Genomic DNA, 15,755 nt, shown 5'->3' on the forward strand with positions numbered 1-15,755 from the left:
CAGGTATATTTCCAACTCTGGCGTCGGTAAATATTCACCATAAATAATTCTAATTAAAAAAATTTGACCACAAATAAATCCAACTCTGGCGTTGGTAAATATTCCACCACAAATAATTCCAATTTTAAAATTCAACCACGAATAAATCCAACTCTGGCGTTGGTAAATATTCCACGACAAATAATTTCAATTAAAAATCTGACCACGAATAAATCCAACTCTGGCGTTGGTAAATATTCGTGGCCCCTAAAAAAATTAAGACATGCAAAATTTTTGTCTACACTTTTTATTTTTTATATTTTTTTTATTATCTCTATTTTTTTTGGGCCGGGCTGGGCTAGGCCCAGCCCCGCATAATTTCTTTGGGGTTGGGCCCAACTCAGCCCATATGGGCTGGGCTAGGCCCAGCCAGCCCGGTTGGGCTGTATCGAAGCGCACGCGTGAAGTGAATTCACGCTTGCCTTGAGCTGTGCGAAGGTAATTAAATTACCTTCGCGCAGTTTAATTGCAACTTAATTTGAACGAAAACAAAAAAATGAAGAGGAACAACGTACCTGCTCTGCGAGGCAATGAAGACGATGGTGAAGCTCTGGCTGACCGACACCACTTTTTCTCCTCTGCTCCGTCTTCTTCTTTCCTTTGCTTCTGTGTTCACTGATTGCTTTCGTGTTCCAGTAGATTTGAAAGGATGAAAAAAAAACCTTACAATGAAGACGCCGGTTTACTGTGGATGTCAATTGTTAAGTCTTCTTTTGTTTTTTCTGTTGCAGGGATAAAACAATGGCAGGGGCAATCCTTGTTTGTGTGTATGCTGCCCTTTTCCTTCCTTGCTCTCTGCGTGTTGCTCTGCTTTTTCCTCTGTTATGTTTTTTTTTTTTTTTTCTGATTTTTGGTTGTGTGTGATTGGATTCTGGGACTAAACAAAAGACCGGTTTAGCTCTCTGTCTACTTCCTTTTTGTTCACTCTGCTTCTGGGTTTTTTGTTCTCTGTGTCTTTTGTGCTCTGGTTTTCGAGTTTTTTCTCTGTCTCTCCCTCCCCCTGCGAGGTCTTCTTTGCTTCGCTTTTATAGAGACAGCAGTAGCCTCGGTGGTGGTAACGGCTGGCCTCCCCTAAATGCTCCGTAACCGACGCCTTCAATGGAGAAAACGTCCGCGCCAACGGACGAAACGCTTCTGCCTTTAATGGCAGAGAGCCGTTGCAGAGACGGTGAACAGTTGTTGCAAAACGGCGTCGTTTTGCTGGCTGCGAATTTAGTCCTTGTGATACTTCTAATTTTTGCAATCAAACCCCTGGTTAAAATATAATTAGATCCTTACATTTCTGCGCCATTTTCAAGTTGGTCCTTGGACTTTAACGTTTGCAATTTGGACCCCAATTAAACTCTAAACTTTGATATTTCTTCAATTAAGTCCCTGATTTCATTAATTTAATTAAATCCAAGTCCAATTAAGTCTCAAAACTTATCAATTCTCCAATTAACCCTTAATTGGATTAATTAAATCAATTCCAAGCTTAATTAAGTCTCAAAACTTATCAATTCTCCAATTAAATCCTTGATTGGATGAATTAAATCAATTCCAAGCTTAATTAAGTCTCAAAACTTGTCAATTCTCCAATTAAATCCTTGATTGGACGAACTAAATCAATTTCAAGCTTAATTAAGTCTCAAATTTATCAATTCTTCAATAAAACCCTTAATTGGATGAATTAAATTAATCCCAAGCTTAATTAGATTAATTCCAAAGTTTAATTAAACCCCAAAAACTTCCAATCATGTTGCCCTTAACCCAAATTTTAATTCATTCTTCATTTATTTCATTTTACTTGCTTTTTCATCATCATCATTATTATTTTTTCATCAATTTTTTATCCTTTTCAATAAATAAAATAATAAAAATAAAATGGTAAAAAATTGGGTTATGAAGATACCATTCATTTTTTACTTTGTTTTTAAATATGAGTAACAATATTTATAATATTAGCTAGTTTGGTTTACAATTCATCATTAATTTTTTAAAAACTCTTATCATATTGTTTCTCTAATAGCATATATTTTTATTGTCATATAATTAAAATTGTTGTCTTAGAAAAACAATGTTATTAGACTAGGTGAACACCATAATCCAAGTCACTAGTTTGCTGGGATATGTTGGGTTGGATTAAGCTAATTAAAAAATATTATTGTCTAGATATTTTTTAAAAAATCTACTTCATATAAAATAAATTTTGATTTTATAATTAATTTTTTTTTTCAAATAAAAAATATATTAACAATGAATGCAAATTTTTCATGGTTTAAATTGTCTTTTGGTATGACCCATAGCAAAGCATGGAACAATTAACTCTTGTAAAATCTGCAACATCAATTTATTAAAAATAATTCTTGTTCAGTGAACAAGTTTTTGTGTAAGAATTTCTGAAAACAAAAGTGTTCATGTAAGAAAGGCCATTGCCTAGACTCTCACGATAGAATCTTATGCTCGGGGGCCAAAACGAAGGAAAAAGAAAGGCTGTTAATGCATGGGTGGTCGGTCATTTGTAACCTTTTGCTTCTATCCAAAAAAAAAAACAATTAATAATCTTAAAAAATATATCTTAGATTCTGAATTTATTTTATATAAATTATTAATTTGAGTTTTATAAATTTTAAGATCAATGAAAGTTTATATGATCATTAACTTTAATATTAGTGAAATTAGTTAAAAATATATGTAAATTGATTCTAATACTTATATTAATTGAAAAAAAAAAAAAAGGAAGAAAGCGATAGCAGCGGCATTCTCCAAAGTAGAAAGCCTGGAAAATTCTACAAGCATCCGACAAAACAACATGGCCCTTTCTTCTTGTCAAGAGAAACGGGAAAAACAAAGAGGAAATACCCTTATATAGTATATTTTTTCCTCAATCGTATTAAAAAAAATATATATTTTCTTTTATTTATGTTTTTTAATATACTTGCCTGTCAATTGTTGCCATTAAAATTAATGCATTGCACATATTTTTTTCGATACTGAATATATTTAGAAGAAATGGTTTACAGGTTGGCTCTATTCTCCAAATGACTTTTCCATTCTATGTATTTTTTACGGGTATTGTCAGGGATATTAAACTTTTCTATTGAGTTTTTGCTTACTAAATAACAAGTAAAAAAAAAATAAAAACTCAACTTATGAAATATAAATCTTATAACACTTAATGAGATAATTATAATTATAAAATTGAGTGATTGACAAAACATTAATTATTTGATGTTACATTACTGAGTAAAGAGTTTTTGTAAAAAAAATTATCTCTAACATTATCTATTTTTATAACTTGACACAGAAATAACGATTAAATTAACTAGAGTTAATTATTCCCACCATCCTCTATTTCTAGTATCATTAGACTCGCTAAACTGTCCATGTGTTTTGAAAACCATACACTTTTTCACCTTTTATTTTTCTTATGATTTTACCTTTTTATCTCCTATTAAAATTTTGTCAATTGGCCATTAATTAATTTTTTTAAGCAAACATGCCAGATTTATAGCAATCCTAATTATTAAATTAGTGTATTCGATTATCTTCCACATAAAGGACATATGGAGTAAAAACATTTTTATTGAGTACACCGAAATTTTTCACACAATTTTGGTAGAGTCTCTTCTATACCGGGATATCTCAAGTTATCGATAATTTACCCTACAATCAATTATAAAACCGAATTCTATCCTTACTATGGTTAAATTTTGTCGTTTTATCTACTTGGCCGAATCTAGTAGTATGGCGACAACTCAACCTCCATTTAGAATTTTATTCATATTTGAAGTTATAGAACTTCAAATTAGGCGGAGTTAGATTTGTTGGAAAGCTAACATTCCTGTCTACAACTTCTATGAAAGTACCCTCCCTGGATTCTATTGTCTTCATGTTTGAATTACCTTAGGAATCAGGGCGACGAACCTTTCCTATTTTCATCAATATATAAACATGTATTTCCAATTTTATCTCCGATCCTACTTCCTTATTAGATACATCCATGCTTTCACCTTATACATAGTAACCTGTTTCTTTATGACCTCCTAGGGTCATGGTCATTTATACTAAGTTAATTAGTTGATTTCTACTTTGGCCTAACCCTAAGGAATGAAGGTTCCTTTTCCTTCCAAGTTATAATTAGTAACTACATTATAACAGCACATCTCAATTAATTAACATGGAAGTCATAATTTCTCCTTCTCTTTTTTTTCTTCCCCTCCAGTGGCCGGTTCTTAAATCTGTTCTTTTTTTTTTTTTTTTTTTTTTTATTATTATTATTCCTTTCATTGCACCCCTCCACATTCAAGGCCATTACTATCACCCTAATAGGTATAGTTTCAATAAACTTTGCATTTTCTTTAAATTTTATGTTCAAAAACTCTAATTCTCAATTCAAGAAAATTATGAAACTTCCAATCAAGTTGAAGTTAATTTCATAGAAATTGAAATTAGAACTCCTTACTTGGATGAAATCTAAGCTTTACTTCATAAAATTTAAAAAAATCTTAGCATTTTTTCTCCTTGCATATAGAAGTTGAAGGTATATGATTAGTGGTATTATTTATAACCATCAAGACTTATTGCCAGCTTATGAGTTGTGAACCAATTGGAGAGCTACTAATAATAAAATCCAAACTAATAATATCAATATCATCATAATATCTGCTATTTAAATCGTTAAAATGTTAGGGCTTATTTGGTCCCACCCAAACACTGAATATTATATACCTTTGCGTGTACACTTGTGCTTGGAATCAACTTTGAAATCAAAGAGAAATTATAAAGGGAATGATGTTTCTTGTCTCTGTGATTCAAGAAAATTAGCTATTTGACCTCCTTGATGGGTATTACGTGGGAAGCCTAAACTCGAGTGCTTGTTTTACCGTGTAATAAACAGTTGTTTTTTAAATAATATTTATGCTAAAATATATATTAATTATATATTTTTTATTTTTTAAAAAATTATTTTTAATATCAACACATAAAAATAATTTAAAAATACTAAAAAATATATTAATTTAAAATAGATAAAAAATTAAAAAAAATTTATTTTTTTTAAAATATTTTTAAAATATAAAAACAAATATGCCTCCACCTTATTTGGCCCGCTCCGCGTGTATTGCACAACCTGGAGGAAAGCAAGCACGCAAGCAAGCCTCCGTATTATATTATCTAATACAAATCATTCAAGGTCAAATTTGAATTAAGAAATAGAAACATATATGATATTTTCTTATTCCGATCAAGAAATCAAGTTAACGTAAATCAGATTTTTATTTTACAATTTCATCATAAAGTATTTATTAAATTATATTCATTGATAAATTTAGATATTTATTTCTATCTATAAAGTTTAGTGTTTTCATTATCTAAGTACTATTATTGTTTAACATAAAATAAAATTAATATATGTATACATATTTTAAATGAAAAGATCATAAATATTATATATTATATTTTAAAAATACAAATATTCTACTAGGATATGTATATGATATAAATGTATATATTTTGAGTCTAATTTAATAACATTTATACATATTTATTACTTATTGAAAAAATAATAATAAAACCCACAAATTTAAGTATGATCGAGTCTAATTCCCATCATTACTTTAATTTGGTATTTTTAGATTTTACACATTAATTCATGATTTAGTTTCTTTATTAAATATTATATATTTAGAAAAATAAAAAAATATCGAAATAAGAAAATCATTTTTCAATGCTAATCTCTTAATTGGAATTGCTGATAACCTAATACGTTAAATTGACTTCATTTACTAATAATATTGCTAACATCATTTGTAGTAATCTATATATATATATATATATATATATATATATATATATATATATATATATATATATATATATATATATATATGTTTCCTACGCATCGTCTCACCCAACTACTTTAAACCGTCACCTTGCAAGGCCTGAAAAACCCAACCCACAACTCTTAACACAAGCACAGAAACCATGGCCTCCTCCGTAGAACACAGAACCATTAATGTCAATGGCATTAATATTCATGTAGCAATCAAAGGTCCAGAGAATGCCCCAGTTATTCTCTTCGTCCATGGATTCCCTCAACTATGGTATTCCTGGAGACACCAGATTGAGGCTCTATCCTCACTTGGCTACAGAGCTGTGGCACCGGACTTGAGAGGGTATGGTGACACAGATGCGCCAGCTGAAGTTACAAGCTACACCGTTCTCCATGTGGTTGGTGATTTGATTGGGTTGCTTGATGTTGTAGCTCCGAATCAAGAGAGTGTTTTTGTTGTGGGACATGATTGGGGTGCTTTGATAGCTTGGCATTTGGCTTTGTTTAGACCAGATAGAGTTAAGGCTTTGGTTAACTTGAGCGTTTTGTTTAATCCAAGGAATCCCAGTAGGAAAGTTATTGCGACTTTGAAGGCTGTTTATGGTGACGATTATTATATTAACAGATTCCAGGTTTGTTGTATTGTTGTTTTAATGATGGGTTGTTGATTTTCAGAATCAAAGTTACTTTCTTGACTGCATACTGTTTTGTGATGTCAAATTGTAAACTTGTTCTCGCAAATCTTTCGCCTTTTCTGGATTACATGATTACGTTAGTAGATTTGTAGGTATGTTTGCTATTTGAAGGGATCCTTTGACAGGTATGAAAAGATCAGGCATTTGCAGTTGTTTATTTGAATTGAACCATCTTTTCTTTTGTTATATGAAGTGTTTAATCACCAAGTTATAGACTTTTGATTGTTATGCTAATAAATCTTCGACCCTTTGTGTAGTATAGGAATTGGATTATCATCTATTTTATATTTTGTTTGATATTTGCAGTGATTATTTGATTGGGATGGATTAGATTGGGCTTTTTGGTAGTAATTAGCTAGTAGCTACGAATTTGACCAGCTGTTCTAGCTGAAATGATGATTTAACAGTATAATTTTAGCTGAAGCTTAAATAATCATTCATGGCATCAGGCAACTTTGTTATCTAACTGTTCTTGGGCACACTTGAGAAAGTTTTAAATTTTGGTCTAGTATAGTTTATCATAATTGTCTTCTTATGAAGATGTACAAAACCCATTTTAATGGAGGAACTGCTCGATTGTTTTTGTAGGAGCCTGGAGAGATTGAAGCTGAGTTTGCAGAGATAGGTACAGAGAAAGTTATCAAGGAATTCTTAACCTACCGCACTCCAGCTCCTATCTTTTTACCTAAAGGCCAAGGGTTTAATGGAAAGCCTCTGGACACTCCAGTTGTCTTACCCTCTTGGTTGTCTGAAGAAGATGTCAAGTACTACACCAGCAAGTTTGAGCAGAAAGGCTTTACTGGAGGATTGAACTATTACCGAAATCTTGACCGGTATGTCTTCCTTCCATGTTTGTTCAGTTTGTTGGTCTTTCCTGGTAATGCGTATGGATTGGGACAGAGGGACTTTATTATCTTTCATTAAGAGATTGAATTGGAATCCATACCCAGGAGTTTTAATATTTCCAAGTGTTTCAGCATGCTATATAGCTCTTGAAATGAAGACCTTTGCTTATGTTGCTTACCTGATCATGTGCAAGTTTTATTTCCTCTTTTCCACATCATCATTCCTGCTTCATTTTTTTTCCTAATTCCTCTTACCTTCCCTGTTGCAGGAACTGGGAACTTACCGCACCATGGACTGGAGCTCAAATAAAAGTTCCGGTCAAGTTTATCGTGGGTGATCAGGACCTCACCTATAATTCTCTCGGTGCCAAGGATTATATAGCCAAGGGCGGGTTCAAAAGAGACGTTCCATTTCTACAGGACATAGTTGTGATGGAAGGTGTGGGTCATTTTATCAATGAAGAGAAACCTGAAGAGATCAGTAAGCACATTTACGACTTCTTTCAAAAGTTTAGTTCGCTTTCTTGGTTTCCCTCCTGTTGTGTTAGCTGAAGAGATAAAGAATTCAAGTCTGTGCATTCGTATGTTCAAAGCTTGCATGCTCCTGTGGGGTTGAGATAGAATAATTCTTGTTCAATGAACAAGTTGTGTGTAAGAATCTCTGAAAACAAAAGTGTTCGTGAAAGAAATGCCATTGCCTAGACCCTCACGACAGAATCTTATGCTCGTGGGCCAAAACGAAGGAAAAAGAAAGGCTGTTAATGCATGGGTGGCCGGTCCATTTGCAAGCTTTTGCGTCTATTAAAAAAAAAAAAAGAATATAGTTTAAATGGTCAAATTTTAAATTTATTTATAGACATTACCCGTTTGAGTTTTACAAATCTCAAAATTATTTAAAATTTATATAATTAATAATTTTAAAATTTGTAGGATTAGTTAAGATGGTAAGTCAAGATATACAAAGTAAAAAAAAAAAAAAAAAAGCAACGGCATTCCCCAAAATAGAAAGCCTGGGAAAATTCTACAAGCATCCGACAACACAACACGGCCCTTTCTTTTTGTCAAGAGAAACGGGAAAAACAAAGAGGAAAATACCTTTAAATAGTATATTTTTTTCCTCAATCGTATTATTATATTTCTTTTATTTATGTTTTTTAATATACTTGCCTGTTAATTGCTGCCATTAAAATTAATGCATTGCACATATTGTTTTTCTATACTGAATATATTTACAAGAAATAGTTTCCAGGTTCGCTCTATTCTGGTTTTTGAAAGTGCTCGCGCGCACGTGTGTATATATAATATTTGATATTGTTATATTTTTGAAACATCCCTGACTTTACTTTTTATCTAGCTAGTAATAAAAAATTTAAAATGATTTTTTTTTTTATATTGAAACAGTTAACTATTAAATCAACTCATATAGCATAGTGTAACTTATCAAATTTACAATTTAGCTGATAAACTCTACTAGGTTTAAATATTTTTTTTAAAAAAATATGTTTTTATTTAATTATATGATAATAAAATAAATACTTATAAAATCAAGTATAAACTAAATATAAAAATATTTTTTTTGAGATTGTGATAATATTATAGAAAACAAACTAAAATAGTTAATGAAGATAAATTGAAAATCAAGCAAAATTTTTAAATATGAAAAAAAAAAATAGAACGAAAATAAAGAAAAAAATAAGGGGAAAATGCATAAAAAGAAAGAAAGAAAAAAAGTCACCTCCTTTACTAAGTCAATCTGAGTCAGCTCGGGTAATTTGATGAACTAACAACTCGAGTTCAATATTAAAAAAAAAAAAAATGATGGTCAGAAAAAAAAAAAAATTCAATTGAAAAAAGGTCTAAAAAACCATGAGCTAATCTTAGTTAACTTTATCATAAATAACCAAATATTAAGAAAAAAAAAAAATTACAAAGTTTAAGGGTAAAGAATTTAATGTAAAATGATAAAATTAAAAAAATAATTATAAAAAATATAAATCTTATTCATTGAATCTGAATTATTAAATTTAAATTAAATAGTCATGATTTATTTACATTATAAAAATAGAAATAAAGTAACTCTTTTTTTATTTCTTATTTTTACGTAATTTTACCTAATATAAATCATTCAAGGTTAACTTTGAATTAAGAAATAGAAACATATATGATATTTTCTTATTCCAATCAAGAAGTCAAGCTAACGTAAATCAGATTTTTATTTTACAATTAAAATTTTTCTTAATGCTAGAAATCATGTTGAAAACTCATTAATATTTTTTCTTACCCTTGAAAAAAAACAAATCCAATTTGCAGTGCGTATATGGGCCAAATCGAAAGAACTTAAAAGGAAAAAACACACACATAAAGATAAAAAATTTAGAGATCAAACATTAAAAAATAAATAAGATAAGAATTGATTATTTCAATTAATTAATTTAAAATATATTAATTCTGGATGGCCGCCTGCCGAGACTAATCTAATTCATAACAGCTGATTGCGGATTATTCCACCAGTAAGTGGCTGCTATTTCTTTCTTATTGTGCGCGTAAACAACACGTTCCCAGAACCATATGAACACAACCAAGGCCAGGAAATTTTTTTAGCTATTAATTTATCTTTAATTATGATTGGAAAGTACTTCGATTTTTTTATGGAATCCACAATCAATTTGTAATAACCCCTCAACCGGGATCAATCTCATGTCAACTGAAAAACAAAGTAATTAAATTTTTTCTCTTTTAATTCTTCTTCTTCACTTGATTCTTCCTAATTTTATAAGTTTGGACTTTGTTAGTTTACAAAATTGAATTTTTTTTTATGACTTTTTCTATTTTCCTCTTGCTCCTTTTCATTATTTTCTTCAGTGCTATATCTTGCAGTCAAAGGTTCGATAAGATCCCTAAAAATTCAGATCTGATGCTCGGATTGAATTAGTGCATCTTGACTGATTGACATGAACAAACAGCTAGATTGGAAACTTCGGCCATCTCTGTTCTTCTTTTACCAAATGGAGCTCCCAATAAAGGTCGTAAGATAATACAGATATTAATTAGTGCATCTTTTTGATGGAGCAAACAAGAACATATTGCGTGTTTGGTGAGAAAAACGACGAGACAAAACAACGTTTTCCGGGTAAAAGAAGCACTGATTTTATAATGATAGTTTTGAGAATTATCGTCTTCATCGGCAGCTAGCTAGGGTTAGGGAAAACTAGCTATATTAATGCCTGCTTATCCTTCCCAAGCTTGGAAAACATGCAAGCAAGGAAAGTGCATAAAAAGAAAGAAAGAAAGTCACCTCCTTCATTGAGCCAATCCAAATCAACTTGAATAACTTGATGAACATTACTTGTAATATAAGATTAAAATAAATTTAAAAAATTTAAAAAAAATAACATGGTAAAAACATTAAAGTTGAATTAAAAAACATATTAAAAAACCCCCGAGTCAATCCGATACCAACCCCGCTAGAAATAATCAAATAGTAAGAAAAGTGAAAAAAATAACAAAATTTAAAGGCAAATAATTTAATGTGAAATAATAAAACTGAAAAAAAAATCATAAAAAATATACCCTTATTCATTGAATTTGAATTATTAAATTTAAATTAAATAGTCATGATAAAAATAGAAACAAATTAACTCCTTTTCATTTCTTTTTTTTTCTACGTATTTTTATTTCCTAATATAAATAATTCAATTCAAATTGAATTCAACAATTATGATATTTCCCTCAATTCTAAAGCTGATAATTTCATTTAATTACTTGCCATTTAACTTCATTTATATCATCTAATAACAGTCCATTTAAATTGAAATGACGTTGAAAACTCATTAATATTTTTTCTTACCCTTGAAAAAAAAAAATTAATCCAATTTGCAGCGCGTATAATCGAAAGAACTTAAAAGGAAAAAACACACACACATAAAGATAAAAGAAAAGCTGTTTTTTCCAAAGAACTTGCATCAATCCAGAAAGAACAAAGTCTATAACATATTTTTTATAATCGTGTTCTTATGTAAATAAAAAAAATGATTTTTTTTAATTTATTTGTATTATTTAGTAATCTGTTGACTTAGATTCTCTTTTTAGAGCACGTAAAAAAAATAAACAAACACAAATGATACCAAACCGACACATTAAGAAATATGAAAGGACCAAAATGGACTTTTGGACTCTCTCGTGTGTCACGTTCAATTCAACAATGCAATGTTACTATACCCCTTTTTTCTCTCCACTCTCTCTCATCGTCATCCACCAGGAAAAAGCTTGAGACTAATTATAGGTGTTGGGTGTGATTATAATTGTTTTTTAAAATATATTTTATTAAGAAATATTAAATAATTTTTTTTTTATTTTTAAAATCAGTATATCAAAATAATTTAAAAATATTAAAAGAATATTAATTTAAAACAAAGAAAAAAATAAAAAAAATTTTAATTTTTTTTCAAAAATATTTTTAAAACTAAAAAAACAAACAAGGTTGACTAAAATAAATTTTATCTTCTCTTTTTTTTTTTAATAAAAAAAGAAGTATTTAAAATAATAATTTATTAAATTATACTCATTGATAAATTTAGATATTTATTTCTATCTATAAAGTTTAGTGTTTTCATTATCTAAGTACTATTATTGTTCAACAAAAAATAAAATTAATATACATGTATACATATTTTAAATGAAAAGATTATAAATATTGTATATTATATTTTAAAAATAAAAATTATCTACTAGCATATGTATATGATATAAATAAAAAAATATTTAATAATATTTATACATATTTATTACTCATTGAAAAAAATAAATAAAAAACCTACAAAATTTAGTATGATCGAGTCTAATTCCCATCATTACTTTAATTTGGTATTTTTAGATTTTACACATTAATTCATGATTTAGTTTCTTAATTAAATACAATATATTTAGAAAAATAAATAAAATATTGAAATAAGAAAATCATTTTCAATGGTAATCTTTTAATTGGAATTCATATACTAATTACCATGCTAACATCATTTGTAGTAATTTCTTTTTCTTTTTTACTTGATGTTTCCTACGCATCGTCTCACCAAACTACTTTAAACCGTCATCTTGCAAGGCCTGAAAAACCCCAACCCACAACTCTTAACACAACCACAGAAACCATGGCCTCCTCCGTAGAACACAGAACCATTAATGTCAATGGCATTAATATTCATGTAGCAATCAAAGGTCCAGAGAATGCCCCAGTTATTCTCTTCATCCATGGATTCCCTCAACTATGGTATTCCTGGAGACACCAGATTGAGGCTCTATCCTCACTTGGCTACAGAGCTGTGGCACCGGACTTGAGAGGGTATGGTGACACAGATGCGCCAGCTGAAGTTACAAGCTACACCGTTCTCCATGTGGTTGGTGATTTGATTGGGTTGCTTGATGTTGTAGCTCCGAATCAAGAGAGTGTTTTTGTTGTGGGACATGATTGGGGTGCTTTGATGGCTTGGCATTTGGCTTTGTTTAGACCAGATAGAGTTAAAGCTTTGGTTAACTTGAGCGTTTTGTTTAATCCAAGGAATCCCAGTAGGAAAGTTATTGCGACTTTGAAGGCTGTTTATGGTGACGATTATTATATTAACAGATTCCAGGTTTGTTGTATTGTTATTTTAATGATGGGTTGTTGATTTTCAGAATCAAAGTTACTTTCTTGACTGCATACTGTTTTGTGATGTCAAATTGTAAACTTGTTCTCGCAAATCTTTCGCTTTTTTCTGGATTACATGGATTATGTTAGTAGATTTTGTAGGTATGTTTACTATTTGAAGGGATCATTTGACAGGTATGAAAAGATCAGGCATTTGCAGTTGTTTTTTTGAATTGACCCATCTTTTCTTTTGTTATATGAAGTGTTTAATCATCAAGTTTTAGACTTTTGATTGTTATGCTAATAAATCTTCGACCCTTTATGTAGTATAGGAATTGGATTATCATATATTTTGTTTGCTATTTGCAGTGATTATTTGATTGGGATGGATTAGATTGGGCTTTTTGGTAGTAATTAGCTAGTAGCTACGAATTTGACCAGCTGTTCTAGCTGAAATGATTATTTAACAGTATAATTTTAGCTGAAGCTTAAATAATCATTCATGGCATCAGGCAACGTTGTTATCTAACTGCTCTTGGGCACACTTGAGAAAGTTTTAAATTTTGGTCTTGTATAGTTTATCATAATTGGCTTCTTATAATGATGCACAAAAACCCATTTTAATGGAGGAACTGCTCGATTGTTTTTGTAGGAGCCTGGAGAGATTGAAGCTGATTTTGCAGAGATAGGTACGGAGAAAGTTCTCCAGGAATTCTTAACCTACCGCACTCCAGCTCCTCTCTTTTTACCTAAAGGCCAAGGGTTTAATGGAAAGCCTCTGGACACTCCAGTTGTCTTACCCTCTTGGTTGTCTGAAGAAGATGTCAAGTACTACACCAGCAAGTTTGAGCAGAAAGGCTTTACTGGAGGATTGAACTATTACCGAAATCTTGACCGGTATGTCTTCCTTCCATGTTTGTTCAGTTTGTTGGTCTTTCCTGGTAATGCAGATTAAAAATTTCCTGCGTCCCGGAAATTTAGATGTGTCTCCAACCTCTTGTTGTATTTTGTGGTTTTTGTTAGTTTTACGTCACTGTTGCGTATTGATCAGGACAGAGGGATGTTATTATCTTTCATTAAGAGATTGAATTGAAATCCATACCCAGGAGTCTTAATATTTCCAAGTGTTTCAGCATGCTATATAGCTCTTGAAATGAAGACCTTTGCTTATGTTGCTTACCTGATCATGTGCAAGTTTTATTTCCTTTTTTTCCCATCATCACTCCTGCTTCATTTTTTTTCCAAACTCCTCTTACCTTCCATGTTGCAGGAACTGGGAACTTACCGCACCATGGACTGGAGCTCAAATAAAAGTTCCGGTCAAGTTTATCGTGGGTGATCAAGACCTCACCTATAATTCTCTCGGTGCCAAGGATTATATAGCCAAGGGCGGGTTAAAACGAGACGTTCCATTTCTACAGGACATAGTTGTGATGGAAGGTGTGGGTCATTTTATCAATGAAGAGAAACCTGAAGAGATCAGTAAGCACATTTACGACTTCTTTCAAAAGTTCTAGTTCGCTTGCTTGTTTCCCTTCTGTTGTCTTTGCTGAAGAGATGAAGAATTCAAGTTTGTGCATTCGTATGTTGAAGGCTTGCATGCTCGTGTGGGGTTTTGATTATTTGAATGGGATGTTCTTGTGGTTATTTACTACTGTAATGGTTGCTGTAATTTCCATATGCGCTCAAAATAAATCATGTGTGTGATTGTTTCGTACCCAACATTTGACTGTTGAATTGATTGCTCAAAGCACAAGCATGCTGTTCGTGGAACACTGCACACATGAAACTCTATGCACTAGCTGGAGGAGCCCCGCATTTTTGCTTTTTAGGTGCCCAAAATCAAGGCACAGTAACTAGAGTGCCTTCAAGCAATTGCAAGGAATATTGTTATAAAACCTGGCACAATGAGTTAAACCAGTGATTTATAAACATAGGACCTAGCTCCTGGTCGGGTTTGATGTGAAACTAGGTTGAGAGTTGGCTTGATGAGTTAACTTGTGATTTGATTTATGTAGTCAATATATGAGTGCTGTTTTATTTAACTTTTTTTTTTAAAAAAAAATTTCTTTTAAAACAACTTTGTGTTTAGAAAAAAGATATTTAAGAAGCCTTTACTATTAAATGTTTTTGTAAGATGTGATTGTTGTGAATGTGATATTTCTATTTAGTTGAAAATAAAAATTTTAATCAATGTATCTTTATTGTGTTCAGTTAAATAGAAAACAATGTGGAGAATATGAGTAAAATCTATCATTTTATCTTTGAAAATTAAACTATATAATTTAATCATAAGATATTTAATCTTCTTTCTTAATGCTTATCACGTTACTCAAGTCTAAAACTAAAACATTTAAATAAATTCAATAGTTAAATTAATTTTATAAAATTCAAGTAGAATAAGATATTTATCAACACAATACATAGCATATATATTATGATTTCATAGAAAATTAATATAAACTAGTTACCTAAACTGGGTTATTATTGGAGTAGAAAAAAATAAAACATGCCAGGCAATTTAACATAAAATTTGGATGCATTTATAAGGGTGTGTTTGTTTTTCTGGAAAGTGGTTTCTAGAAAACTATTTTTCATATTTTCTTGTGTTTGTTTGTTGTTAGAAAAGTTGGTTAACGAAAAACACTTTTTAATCAGAAAAATTTGACTTGGTTTTCAGAAAAAATATTTTTTCTTTTATTTTGGACGGAAAACACTTTTCTGGAAGTTGTGAAAAATTTAGA

At 30.5% G+C, this 15,755-nt stretch overlaps 2 protein-coding genes across 2 annotated transcripts; both read left to right on the top strand.

Annotated features, from left to right (window-relative positions):
• The first annotated feature begins 5,945 nt into the window (after positions 1 to 5,945).
• On the top strand, positions 5,946 to 8,157 carry LOC118036962 (epoxide hydrolase 3). Its single transcript, XM_035042832.2, has 3 exons — positions 5,946 to 6,483; positions 7,135 to 7,379; positions 7,661 to 8,157. Exons 1-3 carry the CDS (start codon positions 6,004 to 6,006, stop codon positions 7,941 to 7,943), a joined length of 1,008 nt encoding a protein of 335 aa, XP_034898723.1. The 5' UTR covers positions 5,946 to 6,003; the 3' UTR covers positions 7,944 to 8,157.
• Positions 8,158 to 12,445: 4,288 nt separating this feature from the next.
• LOC118036963 (epoxide hydrolase 3) lies at positions 12,446 to 14,784 on the top strand. The gene is made up of 3 exons (XM_035042833.2): positions 12,446 to 13,015; positions 13,664 to 13,908; positions 14,282 to 14,784. Exons 1-3 carry the CDS (start codon positions 12,536 to 12,538, stop codon positions 14,526 to 14,528), a joined length of 972 nt encoding a protein of 323 aa, XP_034898724.1. The 5' UTR covers positions 12,446 to 12,535; the 3' UTR covers positions 14,529 to 14,784.
• The last annotated feature ends 971 nt before the right edge of the window (positions 14,785 to 15,755 follow it).

This window comes from Populus alba, chromosome 10, assembly GCF_005239225.2.
Source record: "Populus alba chromosome 10, ASM523922v2, whole genome shotgun sequence".
NCBI classification, from domain to species: domain Eukaryota; kingdom Viridiplantae; phylum Streptophyta; class Magnoliopsida; order Malpighiales; family Salicaceae; genus Populus; species Populus alba.